This window comes from Balaenoptera musculus, chromosome 3, assembly GCF_009873245.2.
Source record: "Balaenoptera musculus isolate JJ_BM4_2016_0621 chromosome 3, mBalMus1.pri.v3, whole genome shotgun sequence".
Taxonomy (NCBI): domain Eukaryota; kingdom Metazoa; phylum Chordata; class Mammalia; order Artiodactyla; family Balaenopteridae; genus Balaenoptera; species Balaenoptera musculus.
Genome location: NC_045787.1, coordinates 6,318,273 through 6,340,083, shown reverse-complemented (window position 1 = coordinate 6,340,083; position 21,811 = coordinate 6,318,273). Strand labels below are relative to the sequence as shown.

The 21,811-nt window shown below is 46.0% G+C and overlaps 1 protein-coding gene across 4 annotated transcripts in view; it reads right to left on the bottom strand.

Moving 5' to 3' along the window:
- Positions 1–21,811, bottom strand: part of ADCY2 (adenylate cyclase 2) — a 434,119-nt gene that overhangs the window by 25,360 nt on the left and 386,948 nt on the right. For all 4 annotated transcript variants that reach the window (XM_036848640.1, XM_036848639.1, XM_036848641.1 and 1 more), the window contains exons 19-20: positions 13,714–13,798; positions 9,085–9,243 (exon numbers count right to left, since the gene is read on the bottom strand). In XM_036848640.1, the coding sequence (XP_036704535.1) occupies positions 9,085–9,243; positions 13,714–13,798 (244 nt within the window). The remainder of the gene's footprint in view (positions 1–9,084; positions 9,244–13,713; positions 13,799–21,811) is intronic.

Here is a 21,811-nt window from a genome sequence, read left to right as displayed (position 1 = left end):
TATGGTTGAGTTGGCTCTTTGTGCAGACCTGTACTTCCTCTCTCTGAAAAGTTGTTTTTGTGAACACTCATATCCTCGGAAGACGACCTGTGGCACGTGTGATCGCCAAGCTTAGGTTCCAGTAACGCTGACCAAGCCAGGGTGTCAGGGTAACGGGGGAGTGAAAAGCCCCTAGAAGCCTCTTCTAGTTAAAAAGGGCAGTTTCATAAAAGTAGTATAAACTCCACTGACTTCTCCACTCTTAAGGAAAAGGGGTACATCTAGCAAGGCAAGGATATATTTTCTGTACCCTGCATTTCCCCGCTGTCTGCTGACATCAGCCAGAGTGACCATCTGGGGAACGATGATGACGAGAATACACACAATAATCGCCAGCACTGCCTGAGTGCTCACCGCATGCCAGGATGCCCACCCCTCTGAACTCTCCAGCAGCATTAACTCTCCCCTGACTACAATCCTAGGAAGCTGGTATTTTTATTCTCAATCTACAGATGAGGAAACTGAGGCACAGAAGAGTTACATTACTTTCCCAAGGTCACAGTTACCAAGTCTGATGCAGAGGTCACTCTTATAAATGCTACACTTTATACTTTACCCTGCATTTCCTGGATGACCACAGACTCTGCTGCCTGCACCTGGGGCAGCATGGGGTCTCGACTCACTTGTAGGTCACGTCACTTTGCCTTTCTCCTTTCCCCTAGGGTCTTTAAGGGTATCTGGGGATGGGAGATAAGGAAATGCAAGACTGAACTGACTGACAGTTTGGATATGAGGGCTGATTTTAACCACACTGGTTTGGAGTCTAATAAAACATCCTCAGGTTGACACTCTCAAAATTGTCCTCTGAACTCTTGCCCCAGAACACCTAGGTTGTTGGAGCTAGAAGAGGTCTGATGGGTGATTTAATTCCATGGTCTTCAAATAGGAATGCCTGGGAGAGTCACCAATGGGGCTTTCAAGAAGGCGACACCTGGGCCGCCCAACGACCAACTGAACCTTGCCCCTGGGGTGGGCTCCAAGCATGTGCATCTTTTTGTAAAACTCCATGGGTTTTCCTGCTGTGCAGCCTTGATTAAGAATCACAGGACAAATGAGGAATTGTTAATTCAGGGGAGTTTGGTGACACACCAAGGCTCCCACTGACTTAGGGGCCAGGCCTAATCCCTGGAGTCCTGGTCTGGCACTCCACAGGCTACGAGTGCTACTGGGGCCTTGGACTGCAAACTGCTCACCCACCCTCTCTGACAAATGGGTCACTTGGAGCTTCGAGGAAACACTAAGGGTGAGTGGGGATTTCTGACCCCCTAGTTCCTGACTCAGGGCTTCCACAGTGCTACCCTTGAGAATCAGGGAAACTTCACAAATGGGAAGCTTTACAAATTCACTAGAGCTAATGAAACGTGCAGGGCTTAGAACCATACCCTAAACTCATGAGAGGTTCCCTCAGGTCTTTGGGTTGCGCTTGGGGCCAGAGGGAACCACAAGCTGATTGGCTGATGACCCGAGCTTATCTTAAACTTCCAGAGGATCTGGGGTGAGGGTAGAGCAGGTAGGAAGCCTTGGAGGAGATTTTGGAATTCAGGGTCTAGTACGGGTGACCCTTGTCCAGAACATAGCTGCCAACAAGAATCTCGCTGAGCTTTAAAAGTGGAAGCTTAGATGCCATTTCAACATTCACTCACATGCCGCCATTCTGCAAAACAAGCTCAAGTCATGGCAAAATCATCACAAAGCAGCTGCATTTCTGTGCGCACCGTCTTTTTCAGTTTATTGAGTGGGACTTCAGTTCTTTCCCAACTCTGGATGAAAACTTGGGACAACCCCATGACTCTTCTTGTCATTCTCAGGTAACAGGAGTCCTCTTATCAATACTTTAAGTGTCCGATCTAACGAGAAGTCAGAACTCAGATCCCAGTGGAATGTGTGGCTTTTCTCCTTCCCCAGTGTGGGCCTGCTGGGCGGTGGAGGAGTGTCTGCAGGGTGGGAAGGGGGCACGGTTGGCTTCTACTCTCCCTCTGCTCCTCATGTTTCTGCTCTGACCCTCCCCAGCTGGCTAGCCAGGTTTTCCAAAGCACCCAGGGCTGGAGAACAGGGGAAGAAAGAAGGGTCTGTTGGAGGAGGGACACGTTCCATTAATTACATCATGCTCCCAGGGAACTTAAACCTGGTGGACATTTTCATGGGTTATTTGAAGACTCTCCGTCACTTCCCCCCAACACGGGACATCCTGCCAAGGTTCTCCTGATGTGGACCACGCACTCCCCTCCTACTTGTGACTACTCTCTCTGCCCCGGGCTTTCTGGTTAGTCTTCTACTTTCTCTGCTGGGGCCCATTCCCCCCTCCAAGCAGCTTTTCAAAACAGGATCTAAAATGACCCCATGCCAACTGTTTTTCTCTGGCTTGGTCCCTGGAAACATTCAGCAAGCTTTGCCCCCCCAAACCCTCATAGTCCCATTACATCCCCACCTGCAGCCCCCAACCCTCTTGGACCAGACACTCCAATAAGCCCCTGCCCTCTGCATTTAGGAACTTACACGTCATCTGTGTCCCCCAGATGGAGTTGCTGCCCCAGGACCACGTAGGGGCCCAAGTCGTAGGTACACATCCCAAGCTGAGTGGTTATGGTCTATTTATGAGGCAAGAGGTAAAGGGAGGATTCCCCATGTCCCTTTAGGAGGGGGCTCGCTTCTCACTATATTCTGTCCCAAATCCCTCTTCCAACCTCTACTCTCCCAGCCCTCGTGTCCCTGAGAGTGAAGGGTTGAGAGTTGTGTAGCTCTTGCATTTGTAAATTCTGCACACTGTTTAGCAGCCCCTTTGGAACATGACACCTACTGTCTCTTGGTGTCATGGGCTGACATTCACTTTAGTGTGCTGTTACATAGACACACAGGCACGCACATCCCCCCATGAGGGCCTGCCATGTGCCAGGCTTCACACCAGGTAATGGGGTCACAGAGATGGACAACGCAAGCCCTGCTCTAAGGAGCTTAGAGTCTAGTTGGAGAGAGCGCAAATACAAGGACAGGAAAACAAAGTGTGATTGGTGCTGCTTACACCCAGGTGTGGGACGTCTGCTTGGTGTGCCCTAGGAAATGGCCAGAACTTGCCACTAGCTTGGGGTTCCAAACTCCGGGACCAGCGCTTTCTCCTGCTGACTCAGGCCACGGTGAGGAGGAGAAGCTCCCATCTTTCACATCCCCCCTCGGTCCTGATTGTCAGCTAACGCCTAATTTATTCAGGGGAGTCAGATCTTTAGAAAGCACAAAAGCATCTCTGAAAACCTGTGGCTTTCTAGCCTGACTCTGTAAGGACTGCGTTGGGGGAGCTGCCTGGGCTTTGGGAGGTTCGCTGAGAAGGGGGAGCGTTTGTGTGTCTGGTGAATTGCCCTGCACCGCAGTGACGTCTGTGTCTCGTTTTGATCAAGCCTCAGCTCTCCCGCAGTGAGGCTGCGTGGCTCAGAATCACACACAACCCTGACCGCCAGGGACTCGGCAAAGGGGCGACAAAATGCAGTCTTTTCAACAAGTGACCAAAGCTAGCTGGGACGTCTGTTCAAGGGACCTTTCAGACATGTTCCTGCCAAAACACAGCCATCTGGAAAGCAGGCTTTGTAAACCAGTGGGCTCTGTCTGGGCCACAGAGCTCTGTACCAGCGTCTGAATGGCTTGAGGGCCCGGACCTGGTCAGAACATCAGCAGCTGATGGAGAAGCTTGAGGATGTGTTGAGTAAAACCAGCGCCCCGGGGAAGGAAGAAGAGGAGCTTGCAAAGGTGGACACGGCAGCTCTCTGCCCACAGGCCCGGAACACAGGTGCAGTGAACAGTTTTAAATCGAAATAAAGATCCTTTTGGAATTATTGTGATTAAATCATTCTTTACTCCGTATTTCTGAAGGAAAACGAGTTTCCTCTGTATGTGCATGCGGCGGGTAGGAGAATCAAAAGGCTCTTTGTGAACATGGGTCCTGGCCAAGGTCATAGGTCATGTTTCCAAGGAATGTTCCAGAAAACCATGGAACATTAACCATTACTGTGGGACTGAAAGCCACACTCCTGTCTACCGCATGCTCTAAAAATAACCCTGGTCCAGCCTCTGCATTCAGAAGCTGTGGGTGCTCAGCCCACCCCACGGAGAGGGAGCAGAGGAGGTGATGTCGTCAGATAAGGATACAGTGCAAAGCGATTGTGTGTGTTCTGTTGTCCACGCTAGTCAGGCCCTGAAAAGCTGTGGGAAGGCGCCTCCCTTGACAGATATTGATAAGTTCCAGGAGGCAGTGTTCTCAGGTTTTGCGTAAGTTTGGGATATTTGCTTCAAAGATGACTAAAATTGAGTGTTTCCTGCATGCCAGGCACTGCTCTAAAAGTTTCGCCTGGGCTTCCCTGGTGGCGCAGTGGTTGAGAATCTGCCTGCCAATGCAGGGGACACGGGTTTGAGCCCTGGTCTGGGAAGATCCCACATGCCACGGAGCGGCTAGGCCCGTGAGCCACAATTACTGAGCCTGCGCGTCTGGAGCCTGTGCTCCGCGACAAGAGAGGCCGTGATAGTGAGGGGCCCGCGCACCGCGATAGAGTGGCCCCCGCTTGCCGCAACTAGAGGAAGCCCTCGCACAGAAACGAAGACCCAACACAGTCATAAATAAATAAATAAATAAATAAATAAATAAATAAATAAACCCAAAGTTAAAAAAAAAAAGATTCGCATGAATTATTGCTTTTAAAATTAGTTATAGCCTCTGTGAGGATGGAGCCCGAGGTCCCACAACTAAGAAGTGCCAGGCCCGGGATAAGAGCTTTGCTCTCAATGGCCAAGCAGGGCCCAGCAGGTAAGGAAAGCTGGCCGGGGCCCAGGAACCTCTCCTGTCCCGGCATTGGCTATGCTCTGCCACGCCCAGTTTGGGTCTGGAATCCTCAGAAATGATCCTCCTCCAGGATCCGCGTGTTCGACAATGGGCAGAACTTTCCCTCGCAGAAGCATCAGGGAAGGAGACAGGGGGAGAGAGAGAGAGAGAGAGAGAGCGCGTGCAGGCAGGGCGCGTCTATACGGCCCTGACGGTGAGGTGGGGCCAGCAGCCTGGACCGTGTCCACGCTATAAAACAGCACAGACCCCATCACCGTTTGGCTGCAGGAGGTCAAACACCTCAGCCTGCCTGGCCTCAGATCACAAGCTTGGGATGACACATCCCCAGGTCAGGGAAGTGGGTTCTTTTGCCCAGGGATGAAGTCGATTGAGAACAGGAAGGGCTGAGTGTGACAGAAGTTAGGCATCCGGCCCGTCGGGAAGCCAGAGGGACGGGGCAGAAGTCTGCCATGCACTCAAAGGGGTCTCTTGGTAATAACCTGGTTATAAGCATTTTGGAAAAAAACCCAAAAAAACAAAACCGTCCTTTCTGAGACTCATGGTGGGAGCCCTCAGAACCTTTAGGCAGCGGGCTAGGGGCTCTCCTTCTCCTTCAGACCCTTTACGGGGCTTCTCTTCTGCAGTCAGGATTCCCTGTGAGGACTGGAGCTGCAGACCTGCTTCACTACCGGCCTGATCTTGAGCAGCGACCGGAGGGCATCTCTGTCCCGCTGAGCAGACATCAGGCCGCCCTGACCGCAGGCTGCCCGACGGGGCCCGCTGTAATTGTTTAATCCCCAACAGTTACAGTGGCTGCTTGAGTAGCTCCCTCCCCTCCCCAAATATTTAACCTAACCAGCAAAAACTGGCAGTAAAATCTGGAAAGTCACAGTCCAGGGGAGCTCTGTGTCGTCTGATGAAATACAGAGACTTTTGCAGCCCACAGTTGTGCAGAATGAAGAGATCATTTCAAGGATGGTCTCATCGGTCTGATGCCCCCGATTTAAGATTCAGTGTGTGTCGCTCTACCCTCCTCAGCAACGTGAGGTCAGCAGCTAGAACGTGCAAATCTAATGATGTCTAGGGTATCGGGGTTCCTAAACGAAAACCGGAGACCCTTAATATGCGATAAGGGAACTTGGAGCTGTTTGTGGCAGTAAGCGTTTGAAAAGCTTTGGAACTGAGCTCCTGTTCATTTTCCTACGGGAAAATGAGGCTGCCTGGGTCAGGGGTGTGTTTCCTGAATGAAGGAATAAGCTGGGAGCTTGGTGAATGGGTGCTGTCTGCAGGGGAAATCATTTTAGCGCCTAAGTCAGGTTCACGTGCACACACAGGCATGATGTGGCCATGGACGAGGCCCCCAAGGACTTCACCTTCTTGATCTGACAAACGAGGCAACAGAGTCCAGAGCTGGTTTCATCGAAACGCGCTGATTCCTACTTTGTCTCGGAAAAGTTCCCAAACTGCCGGCGCAGTGAGGTGGTGCCTATTCCAGGGTTCAAGCCCAGCCGCGCGGTGCTGCCCTGACGCTGCAGCCTTCCCCACGGACCCCACGTGGGCGGTGAAGGCTGTAGAAGACGCTGGGTGTGTTCTTAATTATTAAACTCGCAGCACTGATGAGGAAACTTGGAGGGAAATGCCACCCCCATCTTGGAAGCGCCCATAACGTGCTAGTCGCAGAAGGGTCACTGGCCCGGCACACAGTAGGGCCACTCGGTCAGTGGATGAGTCCATTGGTGCTTTGGTGCTGCCTGCCCACCAGGTATGTCCCACCTGCATGGATGTGGGACTCCGGGTCCTGCTCTATCAAATGTCCACCTCAGCTGGAGGGACGGATGCTCAGTGTGACATGTAACATTCCACACTCTACCTAAGAATTGTGCAAAGTAAAGCACAATTCCCCTTTGACTCATGGGCAGACAGGGCTCAGGCCGGGGAGGTAGCTCACGTTACCATGACAGAAAATGCTGGGACAAAGGTTCGAGCCCGTGCTGTCCACCTGTGGGCTTCACTCTCCATCCCCATCTGCTTTTCCTTATGATTTCCAAAGGGGCAACTGTGTTCAGAGGCCTGCTTAGAATAAGCCAAGCAAACAGGAACGAATAGAGAGAACCCACGATTCCCCTGGTCTGGCCTAGGGAGACGTCAGGAGGGGGCAGAAGAGGTCACCAAGTGCTGTAGGGCTGAACCCGGGGCCTTTTAAGGTCATGAATGAAGCACTGTCCTGTCATCTGGACAGAAGTAGCCCCTTGAAGCCTGGAATGGTCTTTTTCTCCCCCTCTGCAGCCTGCATCTCTCTGCCAGTTTCTAGCACTTTCTTTTCTGGTTCAAAAGTCACTTGCTCACAGTGGTGGACTTTCTGGACTCCTGCATTTACGCAGTTAGCACCTTTGGAGACAATAGGATTCTGTCCCCTCCTAGGGATGAGGCCGCCTTGTCCTGTTCACCTCTGTAACCAGGCCCAGCACCAGCCTGACCCAGCGCAGGGGCAACAGATGAATTTATAACCTGAATTGATAGCTAGACATATAGACACAAACAAGCTCTTAAACTGCTAATGAAAACAGACGGTTCCTTTTTAATAGATGTAATGATTTCACTGTCTGTGACCAAGAGGTAAATAAGTTGCTGAATAACCTACTGAAAGCAGAAAACACCAGGAGAAGAAATAGAGAAGTGAACGGTGGGACCTGCTGGGGCCCCCGGACTGGCTCACCATGCCTAGCATGTTTCCAGAAAGACCAGAGTGATAAGGTCCAGTCCCTGCCCACCACCTGGCCCTTTCTTCTCAATGTCAACTTTAACTATGTTACAGATGAATACCGTTCTAAGCCTTCTCACTTTGCTGCTCTATGCATCAGTGCCATCAAAGTTCAGCTTATCTATGAACGAGTTCATCCATCTACAGGTTTCCCAATCCTCACTGAACGTTTCCTAAGAACGGGGATTGCACCTCATACATTTCTGAAACTCCACTGCACCAAACACAGGTCATTCACTCAGTGGGTGCTCAAATGCATGTTTCTTAAATTAAGAGTCCCACTGTAGATACATCTGCTGACTCTTGTAATTTAGTTACATGAAAGAAAATTCATTTCATAAGCCATTTCAGCATCGAAAGAACATGCCAATCTCTCCAACTCTAGTTAAATATCCATTCCTTTAGATGTTCCACGAAATTCCCATTTCTATCCATTCAAATGGATGGTCTCAAGTCTTTGATCTGTCCTTGTGTGGCAAACTCCTAAATTCTGTCTATCTCATATCTTTGAAATTCTAAGACCCTTAAAAGGCTCTCAGGGAAGTCATGAGCCGTGAAACAGTGGAGTGTGGGATGCATGGTGTGATTTTGCTTCTTGATTTGGCCTTGATGGCACGCTGGTAAGGAAGCGTCCTCCCACACCAGGCAGAGGGTGGTGACCCCTTTTGTGACATATTTGGAACCCCAGTGCCTCATATTGCACGTTCAGAACTTTACATGACTGGGGAAGAAAAACTAGGAAGAATGACTCAACTTCATGCTAAGATGTTCACAGGCGAGTCTAACTCACTATTCCCAGTTGACCCCTATACGACCAGTCAATATACTCTTGAAAATGGACACATTCAGGCCAATGTCGAGTACTTTGAACACTGACATGTTTGAAGTGCCACAGGCCTCTAGGTCACTGCCAGGAGCTTTTGGCCCTCGCCAGCCCACGCCCTTCCCTGGCCAGCAGCCCCGCCTCTCCCCATCCCCTCTGCCTCTCCCCACCGGCCCCGCCTCTCCCCACCGGCCCCGCCTCTCTCCATCGCCCCACCTCTCCCCACCGGCCCCGCCTCTCCCCACCGGCCCCGCCTCTCTCCACCGGCCACACCTCTCCCCACCGGCCCCGCCTCTCTCCACCGGCCACACCTCTCCCCACCGGCCCCACCTCTCTCCATCGCCCCACCTCTCCCCACTGGCCCCGCCTCTCCCCACCAGCCACACCTCTCCCCATCAGCCCAGCCTCTCTCCATCGCCGCACCTCTCCCCACCGGCCCTGCCTCTCCCCACCGGTCCCGCCTCTCTCCACCAGCCACACCTCTCTCCATCAGCCCAGCCTCTCCCCACCAGCCCCGCCTCTCCCCACCAGCCCCACCTCTCTCCATCAGCCCCGTCTCTCCCCACCAGCCCCGCCTCTCCCCACCAGCCCCACCTCTCTCCATCAGCCCAGCCTCTCCCCACCGGCCCCGCCTCTCCCCATCAGCCCCGCCTCTCTGACCTCATTCTTCAGGCTCCTGGCCAGGAAGTGCTCAGCCACGTGCGCAGGGAGCACGTTCTCCAGCAGCACGCGGTTCAAGTTCTCCATGGTTTCTATCTCTTCTCGCTCTTTTTTGAACTTGTTCTTCCATAAGAAGTCTAACCTACAGTAATATTCATTCTGTTACAAGAGGACACAGAGGTAAAGAAACAATAGGCATCTTGTCCTGCCAGAGAGTGGAGGTTTTAAAGAGAAAATAAAAAGAATGAAACAAACCTAAAAAAGAACCCCCCCAAACGGAATTGTCACCCTCCCTATCAAGCCCTCAGTTGCCCCCAAATGTCTCTCATTCACCCTCTAACATGGATTTCCAAAATGCAAATTTGGGAAAGAACCAGCCTCAGAAACAGAGAAAACAGCTATACTGAAGGCTTGAAAGACAAAAATGACATGAAAGCTTCTTACATAGTCATGTTAATAAATGGTGGCTTGAATTATTTTTTGGAAAGAGCTGTGATAGAATATAAATAATGAATAAAAGAAAAATGGAAAATATATTAGTAGAGAGAGTGCATTGTTTCATGATTTGCATTTAAAAAATAATAGTGTTCATTTGTGGCAGTTTGCCTTTAACAGCTGAAAATCAGTTTTCCTCTACCACAAATTATGTAATTAAGTATACATTGAAAAGTATGTGTTTTTTCATTTGGGATTGCACCGTACTGAGAAAATGACATTATATTTAGACAAAAGTTCATTTTGATATAATTTAATTAAGATGGTGCCTGCCAGTAAAAACATATGTGTTCATGCTTTATAATGTATTAAAATTCAATGTTTTTAAAAACCAGCTGTTATTAACATTGTAGAAATAGAGAGACCCGTTTACTATCACAGGGTCTCTTTGGTTTGTCATCATTTTGTATCTGCTCTGATGTATATAATTTAATATAATGAAACAGCCTTGAATGAATCTTCCTGTAACAGAAGGGCCTAATAGAGAGAGTGTATTTCAGCACAGATAGTAATTATTGACAAATAAATGCAAAAACGAACTAAATGGAGGGAGTTTGTTTTATTGGTTTGATTAGCTATACCAATGACAGCACAAAGCAAAATAAAACACACATAAATGGCCTCATGCACAGATGGCAATTTCAAAAAAAAATTCACAATTTGAAACCTGAAAGAACAATGATCATTCACTGAAATTAGGTTTGCTTCAAACTATGTATGATATACTCAAAAATTACTCCTCTTCCTCTGGGGAGGCATTTATTTTTAGCTCATATAACAAGCCATTTTTAAAAAAGATTACAAAAGAGGTATTTTAAAAGTTTGCTTATATTAAATTTTTACATTACTGACACATTTTCCACATTCTGTATTTATGGAAATCATGCTATGCACGTACTGGAAAAGGCCTCTCCCTTGGAGAGCAGATTATTTATAGATTTTTTGGGGGGGATAAACTAGTGGTGTGGCCGGTATTAAAGTAAAATAACAGAAGCAATCTACGGTGGTGGCATCGAGAAGACACAGGTACACACCAAAGATCAGATGAAAATGAAACATGAGATGAAGCCATGGAGGCAGCAAGCCCAATTCGTGTAAGTTTGAAAGGTTTTCGTAAAGCACGTGAGGAGTTGCTCAGGTTTTCCGAGGACCTGCTACTGCACCACGTGCAAGCATTCTTTAAGTCTCCTACTAAAGGAATCGGAGCACTTTGGGACCAGCTACCTTGGACTGAGAGTGACCTTCTGACAAATCTTTCCCCCTCCCCTCCCCAACCAGTGCAGTCTGCTGCAGAACCCTTGCCTTGAGGCGCAAGGACCTTAAAAACTCATGTGCAGTCCCCCAAAGGAAGACAAATGTTTTTATCCCAAACCAGTTGTAATGGACTTAATCATGTCCCCAAAGAGATCGTTCCAAGTCTGAACCCCGGTATCTGTGCCTGTGACTTCTCTGGAAATAGGGTCTCGGCAGATGTAATGAACTTAAGGATCTCAGGATGAGATGATCCTGGATTTAGGGTGGGCTGTAAATCCAATGACTGATGTCCTTACAGGAGAAAAGAGAGGGAGATTTGACGCAGAGACCCGGGGAGGCTGCGTGAGGAGATGCAGCCAGGGGCGGGGAGAGTTGCTTCCTCCGTGACCCTGACTCAGGGCAGGAAAGCGCTCTAAGGACTTTGTGACGCTTCAGCTAAAACAGCAGCCCAGCTCCATGACCTACAGTCAGTCCTCACATCACCCCCCATCTCTCAGATTCCATCTGGGGCCGCTCCCCAAATGCTTAGGGGCCCAGATCCCACTGAGACGTGGAATTTGTCTTCATGAGCTCTGGCGTGATGGGAGAGAGAGCAGGAAGAGTCTTGAGAGGGCGTCCAGGCCGCGTCTGGGACCCCACCGACCCTGTCTGCTGTGTTTCACGTCCTAGCACAGCCTCGAGGGCGTCCCGTGCTCTGTCTAGTTCTGAAAGCTACCTGAGGAACTGGGCTTACACCTTTCTGCGTGGTCTCTGGGCAGGGGCGCAGGCAGCACGTGATTCCACTTTCTCTGGGATCCCCAACTCTCGCACACAAGCACCTCGGCCTCACTCTCAGGCACTAGGTTGTCACCGCCCGGTTCCATACTCTGAATGAGCCCACCTAGGATGCAGACCCTTGGAGGCGGGGGGCTGCCCTTTAAGCTTGGGTGAAATACAGGGGATCTTTCTTTTTCAAAAGAGGCCCTTGAGTTGGCTTGCGTTTCTGTCACAAGCTAGGTTTCAGTACAGAGAGTGGTACTGTACTGTCGCTCTTGTCTAGGATGTGTTATGTTTTCATTAAGGTTTCTGAGACGCCTACAGCAATATTTAGTATAGTCATTTTCTTAGAAAGCAAGTACATTGCCATCATTTCAAAAAAGATGGTCATGGGCCAGGGGAGCCATTAGGACAAATGATAACAAAAATAAGTTGCAAAAAGTCTGTGCTATTATTTAAAACATATTCAGAAAAGAGGTAACTCTGAGGCCATGGATTCTTACAACACTTGAAAACCTTATTTCAAATATCAGACATTTGTTTATAATACAGTTGTATTTCCGGAAGGGTGTGCAGAGGAAGTCTATATCACGGACTTCACAGTTCTTGTTATCCCAGAAGACTTGGGATCTCAGTAAATCATTCACTTAATGATTTTGGACTGAAGGTCAGCCTTCTGGCTCACCTTGGTATATCCTTGGTTCTAGTTAAAGAGTAACTGTGGACACAATTAATCCTGCAGGGATTACTACTCTTTAGGCCTCTAGATGTACGTATTACTTACCGTTACACTAGTGACAAAAAAGGAAACTGGTATCAGCACTATCACGTTAAATGAATGCCTGGCCATAATACTGCATACTTTTGATTATTTATTTAAATCACTTAGCGGGTAACTGGTCAGTGAGCAGCCATGGGATTCGACAACATTTGTGTAGTGGTATTGCCTGTATCTTATCTCAGTGATCAATAAAAAAAGTTGGGAGAATTCAATTTGATTCTAGGTAATTAAAATATATTGCTGTGAAGCAATCTGAGTGATCATTCTAGTAGGAGAAACTGCCTAAGAATGCAGAACGTAGCATGTGCCGGGGACAGAGGTGGGGAGGGTGATGGGGGGACCGGGGTCTTCTAAGCTCTGCATCAGGACCACAGCGTAGCTCTAGGGAGATTGGTGAGAGCTGCACTGTGGGTTCCAGGGAAGGATGTCCCTCGCACGTCCCCGGGAAGATGGAAGAGGATGGATGGCATTCCCGGGTGCCGGCCTGACTGTCACAGATCTTTTCTCTGCTCCGACTGTGCGATTATTAGCAGCTTCCTCCTGGTGAGAAATGGAAGCCAGACCCAAACTCCCCAGTTGATAGTTTGCCTCTCAGATAACTTAACTGTTTAGAGATGTGTATAGAATTTAATTGGCATTGCCTCTTCCCTGGTTATCTCCAAATAAATCACTTCTTTGTTTCATGCTATCCATCAAAGAGCTTAAAACAAACTGTGGTTGAGGCAGAGCTACCTGGTATGGGATAAGTCTTTAGTCTTTGGGTGATTGTCCTTGTTTGCAGGCAGAGAAAGAATATTGCCCTTAAAAGTCCTGTACCTACAGGCTCCACGGGGAGGCCAGAAGTGGGCACAGAGCCCGAGGAGGACGTTTCATTTGCATCACAAAATAAAATTTTTGAACAAGGGACCATATTTCTAGGGATAATTGCAAGTGACAGCAGGGATACTTAATACCCACTTCAAAGAAAAAGAAGCCATACCTTTTGAAATGCAGATGAAAACCCCAGGCAAGGGGACATTTTTTTCCAATTAGTGTCAGCTATTGAGGGAATACATTGTAGGCTTACAGAAACCTACATATTTATTTTGAGACTTAACAGGAAATTCATTGATTCACACTTCTACTGTTCACAAAATCTGCCTCTTAGGGGAAAAAATATGAGAGGCCTTTTTCTTGTGTCTATAGCCAAGCATATACACCTTGTGCTACCTACTTTTCTTTTAAGTGATAAGATGATTCTGATGCTTCAATGTTTGTTTGCATGAAAGCAATGGCAATGCACGTCAGCAAAGTATTATTAATACAGCACTTTAGAGACGTTACAGAAGAAACAGACTTCTTACCTGTCTGCCCAGAACAAGCAGTGTGATGAAAAATATAAAGAGAGACACTGAGCCCATGGTCTTTAGGTCTTTCCAAATGCCTGGTCTATTAAAAAACAAACAAACAGACGAAAACAATACAACAAAACAACATACACACAGGACTTAGAATTCGTGCATGAACAAATTTCAGAATCTCTAGTGCTTGTCTACATTCTACACCAACCAACCAAACACACACACACACACACACACACACACACACACACACTTCAAATGTATTTGCAAACCCAGATTGCATCAGAAGAAAGCAAAATAATCCTTATTTCAAGAGCTCAGTAAAAGAAAAAAATCTTCCAGATGAATATAGATTTCTTACTTTATACCAAACTCTAGCAAATATAAAATGAAGAGCAGAATATTAGTAATATTTTCTTGATATTTCTGGGATCAATATGGATAATTGGATATATGACTTGTATTTTTTAGTAATTATTTGCAGAATGAGACAGTATGCTAGAAATTAATAATCATGGGAGATATAAAACTGAAGTAGGGAACTTTATTTCTATAAGCTACTCTGACATATGAATAATATACTTTCATATAACTTTCTGGCAGGCGCTCCTTCTAATTCCTCCTTTCATGGGGTTTTGTATCACAAAGGCATAAGACAGATGGAAACCCTTGGCCCACTGCCCCGTCAAGCTCTTACTGTGCTGGCTGGGCCCTCCATCCTCACCATGACCTTCTAGGCAATGACCACCCACACATCCTAGTTGGCATGTGTGGTGGTCAATTTTATGTGTCAACTTAAAGGTTCTGTTTTCGGTTCTCGTACAGCATACAAGGAGAAATCGACTTGATTCCCCAGGGTAATCCTGCATAGCTGACAAATGATTATTTCACACATATAACTGTAAATGAGACTTGAGAAGTTGATTATGTATGGCTGCCATGTCACATAAGCAGCATAGCTTGTATTTAATCAAGTATAAATATCAAGTCATCAGTTTCTGCTTGGGAGTTGAATATGCTTTGAGATTTTCCTGTTTCTCCATAGAAGGTTCGAGGACTGATGAGATAATAAGAGAAATGGATAAAGAACTAAAGAGCGCAGGTGGGCTTTGACGTAAGTAACCCTGGTTGGAATCATGACTCCCCTGCTCTAGTGAGCTGGGGACCTAGGATAAACCCCTCCAAACCTCACTTTCCCCATCAGCCAAAGGGGGTACCAATGCCCATCTTACTGGCTGTCTTGGTCACTAGGTCAAATATTTATGTACCTGGCATAGAGCCTGACATACAGGAAGCACTTCATAAATGGCACTCATGATTTTTAGTATTAACTACACAGTGATAAACAAGAGGATGGAGCAAGGAAGCTAGAGAAAAAGATAAGAAAATGCAGGTTGGTGGATTTCATTAACAGAATGACAGATCCATGTGCAAAAGAAAGGCAGATTCCTGCAGAAATGAGGAGACAGAATCTCCAGTCCCAGTGGCTGAAGGGCTTAGGACCTCAGAGAAATCTCCAGAAAGGCTATGCTTGTACTCAGGGCTCTTTCCTCCTACCAAGCCAACTGTGGCTGGAAAAAATCTGAGCTCAACAGCCATAAGGAGGTTACCAATTTCTCTCTAGGAATGAAGTGAGCTGACAAGTGTCACTTTCCTGTCTCAGTAGTAGCGATTTTAAGAAATGAAGTTCCTTTTTGAGCTCGTGGCAGCTGTGTCTAATAGCACAGTTGAAGTGACTGCACTTCAGATGTTTATAAGCAGTGCAAACTCCAGTGACTTTTAGGGACTTTTTTTGGCCACACCATGTGTGGCATGTAGGATCTTAGTTCCCCGACTAGGGATTGAAACCATGTCCCCTGCAATGGAAGCACGGAGTCAACCACTGGACCTCCGGGGAAGTCCCCAGTGACTTTTAAACTCATTTCCCCCCATATTGACTACACTGACAGGATATTGACCAGTTAATAAAACTGGTACAGGGAATTCTCTGGCAGTCCAGTGGTTAAGACTCCGAGCCTTCCCTGCCAGGGCCCGGGTTCGATCCTTGGTTGGGGAACTAAGCTCTCACAAGCTGCACAGCATGGCCATAAAAAAAAAAAAAAAAAAGTGGTACAACATACACAACAGCGTGCAAGAAGCTGGTACAGGCTGTTTTTAACTTTCACGTTGCTTCATGAACATCCTATTACTTTACCATTCCAGGAATCCTAGAAAACTGCTATGACATCCCTCCTTTTTACCCATCACCCTATAAACTCAGGTCCCACGTGCATCCCCAGGTAAGGGACCAGATGCCCCAAATATACAAAGCCATCTCCCGTCCCTCTCACTGATGGAGAGTGGGAGGTAAGACCCTCTTTATGCAGTTCACGGGCTGGCTGGGTTTTCAGATAATCACACAGAAAATACATGCAAGCAACCTAGAGGGAAAAATCCTTTTCTGGGACTCCTCACGCTAATGCATTTAAACATAGGTTTAGGGGTACAAATAACCTCTACCTAGCTCCCAGTTCCTGAGCCTTAGTGAGGAATAGTGGTGGGTGGAGGTGGGGACTTGGGGGAAGCAAGACTAGGGAAGGTTCTCATTGCTGGACCGGGCAGTGCACTGGGAAGTACAGAACTAAATGGACCTCAGAGATAATGACGCACAGCACAGCCTGTAGGATAGACTTGGGTACCAGTCCACAGATGCCTTTTTCCCTTCTGACGTTCTCTGTCAACTAGGGAGACCTGTAACCTGCTGTCTTCGCTTTCATTTAGATTTCTCAGAAACTTCTTTTATTCATCCAGCCCCAAAGAACGGCTGATTCCAATTGGAGTCCATCTCTCCCACGTGGGCCCCTCACAGGCCACGGCTGATGGGCTCCTGAAGCTTGAAGGATGAATTTCTCCATCCACAGATCCATTCCTGGGTTCCTTGCTCTTTGTGTGTATGCAAGAGAGGCTGGGAGGAAAAGCAGTGGGTACTATGGAGGGGACATCGGGACAGAGAGAATAAAATGCCAAGATGTCCTCTGGCAGAGTCTAGTAAGTTGTGTTGATCATATCAGTTTCCCAGGACTTTTCTTTCTTTCTTTTTTTTTTTTTTGAAGTGTAGTTGATTTGCAATGCTGTGTTGGTTTCAGGTGTACAGTAAAATGATTCAGTTATACATATATATATATATATATATATATATATATTCTTTCTCAATCTTTTCCATTATATGTTATACAAGATACTTTGCTATATAGTAGGACCTTGTTGTTTATTTTATATACAGTAGTTTGTATCTGCTAATTCCAAACTCCTAACTCCCAGGATTGCTGAAACAAAGTGCCACAAACTGGGTGGCTTAAAACAACAGAAATTTATCATCTCATAGTTCTGGAGGCCAGAAGTCTGAAATCAAGGTGGCGGCAGGGCCGTGCTCCCTCTGAAACCTGCAGAGAAATCCTTCCTTGCCTCGTCCTGGCTTTGGTGGTCGGCTGGGCACTGTATCACTCCAATGTCTGTCTTCCTCATCACGTGGTACCCGCTCCCCTCCCCCCATGTGTCTCTGTCTCCACATGGCCATCTTCTTACAAGGACACCAGTCATATTGGATCAGGGCCCACCCCACTCCAGCAGGACTTGATCTTAACTAATTACATGTGCAATGATCCTATTTCCAAATACGGTCACATTCTCAGCTACTGGGGCTTAGGACCTCAGCATGTCTTCTTTTAAGTGACACACTGACACATTAACAATTGTATCGGCCATTTATATAAAAATGACAGCAACTTAGTCTGAGGTCTCTCTCTCTCCCTTCCCTTTAAGTTTTAGGGATGAAATCCACTTTGGACTTTCACATGTTAGGGCTGTGCTATCACTCTGTTATGAAGTACAGAAGACAGAGCTAATATAACTGAAAAGGTTTCTAACTCTATGATTTTTAACTTAGTTTTAGCCAAAATGTGACCAGATAGGCTATTTTTCATACTTAAAAATGGGTTCTGGAGACACAGACACCCAAATGTGCCTGTAGCCACACACTAATTTACAGCTGACCCTCACCCTGAGGCTGTTAATGGAGCAATCATTCTGGCCCTCAAGTTTCCAGAGTCCAAGACAACAAAGAAACCTAACAAATTGGGCAAAGGATATGGAATTGCTTGGTGAACGAGTCTCTAACCTAAAGGCAAACAGCTCCGTGACATAAAAATGACATTTTCATTGCTTTCAGGAGAGGATGCAGTCCAGGCATGTATACACAAACATAATTAACATTTCAAAACATTCTATTTTCTAGGTGACATAAGCCTCTATTTACTAAGAAGAAAAGTACCTCAAGAAACCTAGTTTCTGTTGTGTTGGTAACAATATACGAACTGAGTAAAATCAGATCTTCCCAGGTCACTCACTGGGATCAAAAGTGGTCTGACCTCTGGGACCCTGACCCCCTGAGGCCTGCGTTTCATGAAGAAAAGTCCCACAAAGAGACAATGGCTACTGCCCTCCCTCTTAACGTGAGACCCTGTTGCTCTGCCGCTGCTGAAGCTCTTTACTTCTGGCTGTCCCTGTGAGTAAGTTAGGAAACGCCTGGCTTTGCCGACAAGGAACCTCTGAATCCTCAGCCATCTTCAATGTCAAGCGATGCAAAAAGCTCAAGTTTTGGCCAACTTGTTGCTGCTGCAAGATGAATCTGCTGTACCTTGCTCAGCACAGGACCAAGACCTCAACTACAATGTCAGGAGACGGCACAGTCCGAATAAAACAAAAATACCCCAGAAAGGAAACGTTGGGGTTAAAATGCCAAGGGCAAAATAAAGACAGCCAATTGCCCTGTCGGGAAATCTTCCTCTAAGTCTGGCTGGCGAAAGGGCAAGGAATGGCTGAGATGCACGTGTTAGTACCACTTTCCTGATATTGCCTCCTGGCCTTTCAGGTGAGTGGCATACAGCATCCTGTTGATCTCTGCTTCCAAGCTCTCCTCCCCTCTAGGTCACCAGTGCAGTGGCTGGGTCCTGGCCAGGTGATGCTGGGGGGTGATGAAGCGTGAGGATGACAGCTCAGACAAAATTCCTGTATTCCACTGCTCAGACTCGGCAGCCATCAAAGCAAACCTATTTTCTGATGGCTGACCTGGTTTTTTGCAATGACCATCAGAGCTGTGGTCAGACAGGAGAGTTCTAAAACAGCTCAGTCGTTTAAAAAATACACCATTCCTTTCCAATGATTGGAGATGCATCATTAATAAGTTTTCTTGACCAACTGAGTCAGGGGTGGGAATGACCTCTGCAGACAGTTTGTGTTTGTGTCTTTTGACATATTTTTCAGTTACTTTCTTTCCAGTTCTATTTAGACATAATTGACATATAAACTGTGTAAGTTTAAGGTGTGCAATGTGTTGATTTGATACACTTATATGTTGGGAAATGATTATCCCTATAGCATTAGCTGACATCCTCATCACCTCACATAATTACCATCTCCTTTTTGTGGTGAGAACATTTAAGATCTACTCTTTTAGCAACTTTCAAGTATGTAACACAGTATTGTTAGCTATAGTCACCACGCTGTACCTTAGATCCCCAGAAGGTATTCATCTTATAACAGGAAGCTGGTGCCTTTTGACCAACATCTCCCCACTTCTCCCACCTTTCCCCAGCCCTGGGTAACCACCGTTCTACTCTCTGTTTCTGTGAGTTCAGCTTTTTTAGATTTCACATATAAGTGACATCATACGGTATTTGTCTGTCTCTGGCTGGCTTATTTCACTCAGCATGATGCCCTCAGGGTCCATTCATGTTGTTGCAAGTGGCAGGATTTCCATTTTTCTCATGGCTGAGAAAATAATATCCCTTTATTCCTTTTTCTCCACATCCTTGCCAAAACTTGTCATCTCTTGTCTTTTTGATGATAGCCATTCTAAGGAGTGTGCAACATTTTATTGTGGTCTTGATATGCACTTCCCTGATTATTAATAATATTGAACATTTTCTTGTGTCCTGTTGACCATTTGTATGTCTTCTTTGGAAAATGTCTATTCAGTTCCTCTGCCTACTTTTATTTTATTTTTAAAAAATTTGTTTATTTATTTATTTATTTTTGGCTGTGTTGGGTCTTTGTTTCTGTGCGAGGGCTTTCTCTAGTTGCGGTGAGCGGGGGCCACTCTTCATCGCAGTGCGCGGGCCTCTCACTGTCGCGGCCTCTCTTGTTGTGGAGCACAGGCTCCAGAGGCACAGGCTCAGTAGTTGTGGCTCACGGGCCCAGTTGCTCCACGGCATGTGGGATCTTCCCAGACCAGGGCTCGAACCCGTGTCCCCTGCATTGGCAGGCAGATTCTCAACCACTGCGCCACCAGGGAAGACCCTCTCTGCCTACTTTTAAATTGATTTTTTTCATGTTGAGTTGTATGAGTTCTTTATGTATTTTGGATATTAGCCCATTATCAGATATATTATTGGCAAGTAGTTTCTCCCATTCTGTAGGTTGCTTTTTCATTTCGTCAATGGTTTCTCTTGCCATTCAGAAGTTTTTTAGCTTGATGTAGTTCCACTCACTTATTTTTGCTTTTGTTGTTTGTGCTTTTGGTGACATATCCAAAAAAATCATTGCTAAGATCAATGTCAAGGAGTTTTTTTCCCCTATGTTTTTTTCTAGGCGTTTTAAGGTTTCAGGTCTCTTATCCATTTCAAATTAATGTTTGTTAGTGGTGTAAGATAGGGGTCCAATCTCATTCTTCTGCATGTGGTATTTAATTTTCCCAATACCATTTAGTGAAGAGACTATCCTTTACTTATTGAGTATTATTGGCTCCCTTGTCAAATATTAGTTTATCACATATGCAAGGGGTTATCTGGGCTCTGTATTCTGTTCCACTTGTCTATGTGTCTATTTTTTTGTCAGTACCATATGGTTTTAATTACTGTAGCTTTGCAGTGTAGTTTGAAATCAGGAGTGTGATGCCTCCAGCTTTATGCTTCTTACTCAGGATTACTTTGGTTATTCAGGGTCTTTTGTGGTTCTATACAAATTTTAGAATTGTTTGTTCTATTTCTGTGAAAACTGCTAATGGAATTTTGATGGGAATTGCATTGAATCTATAGATGGCTTTAGGTAGTATGAACATTTTAACAATATTCTTCTGATCCATGAACATGGGATTTCTTTCCATTTGCTTGTGTCTTCTTCAGTTACTTTCATCAAAGTCTTATGGTTTTCAGTGTACAGATCTTTCATCTCCTTGGTGTAATTTATTCCAAAATATTTTCTTGTTTTTGATGCCATTGTGAATGGGATCGTTTTCTTTATTTCTTTATCAGATAATTCATTGTTAGTGTATAGAAACACAACTGATTTCTGTATGTTGATTCTGTATGCTGTGACGTAAATGAATTTTTTGATTAGTTCTAGCAATTTTTTTTTGGTGGAGCCTTGAGGGTTCTCTATGTATAAGATCATATCATCTGCAAACAAAGACAATTTTTCATCTTCCTTCTAATTGTATGCCTTTCATTTCTTTTTCTTGCCTGATTTCTCTGGGTAAGACTTCCAGTACTATGTTGAATAAAAGTGGCAAGAGAGGCACCCTTTTCTTGTCTTGATTTTAGAGGAAAAGCTTTCAGCCTTTTATCAATGAGTATGATGTTAGCTATGCACTTGTTATATGCCAACTTTATCATGCTGAGGTGTGTTCCTTCTATACCCAATTTGTTGAAAGTTTTTTATCATGTGACGATGTATTTCATCAAATGCTTTTCCTGCATTTATTGAGATAAGAGATCATATGATTTTTATCTTTCATTCTATTAATGTGGTGTATCACACTTATTAGTTTGCATGTGTTGAACCATACTTGTATCTCAGGGATAGATCCCGTTTGATCATGGGGCATGATCCTTTTAATGTGTTGTTCATTTTGGCTTGCTAATATTTTGTTCAGAATTTTTGCATCTATATTTATCGGAAATATTAGTCTGTGCTTTTTTTGTTGTTGTTGTTTGTTGTTTTTTTCTTTTAGTGTCCCTATCAGGCTTTGATATCAGGGTAATGCTGGCCTCATAAAGTGAGTTTGGGAGTGTTCCCTCCTCTTCAATTTTGGGAAAAGTTTGAGAAATATTGGGGTTAATTTTTC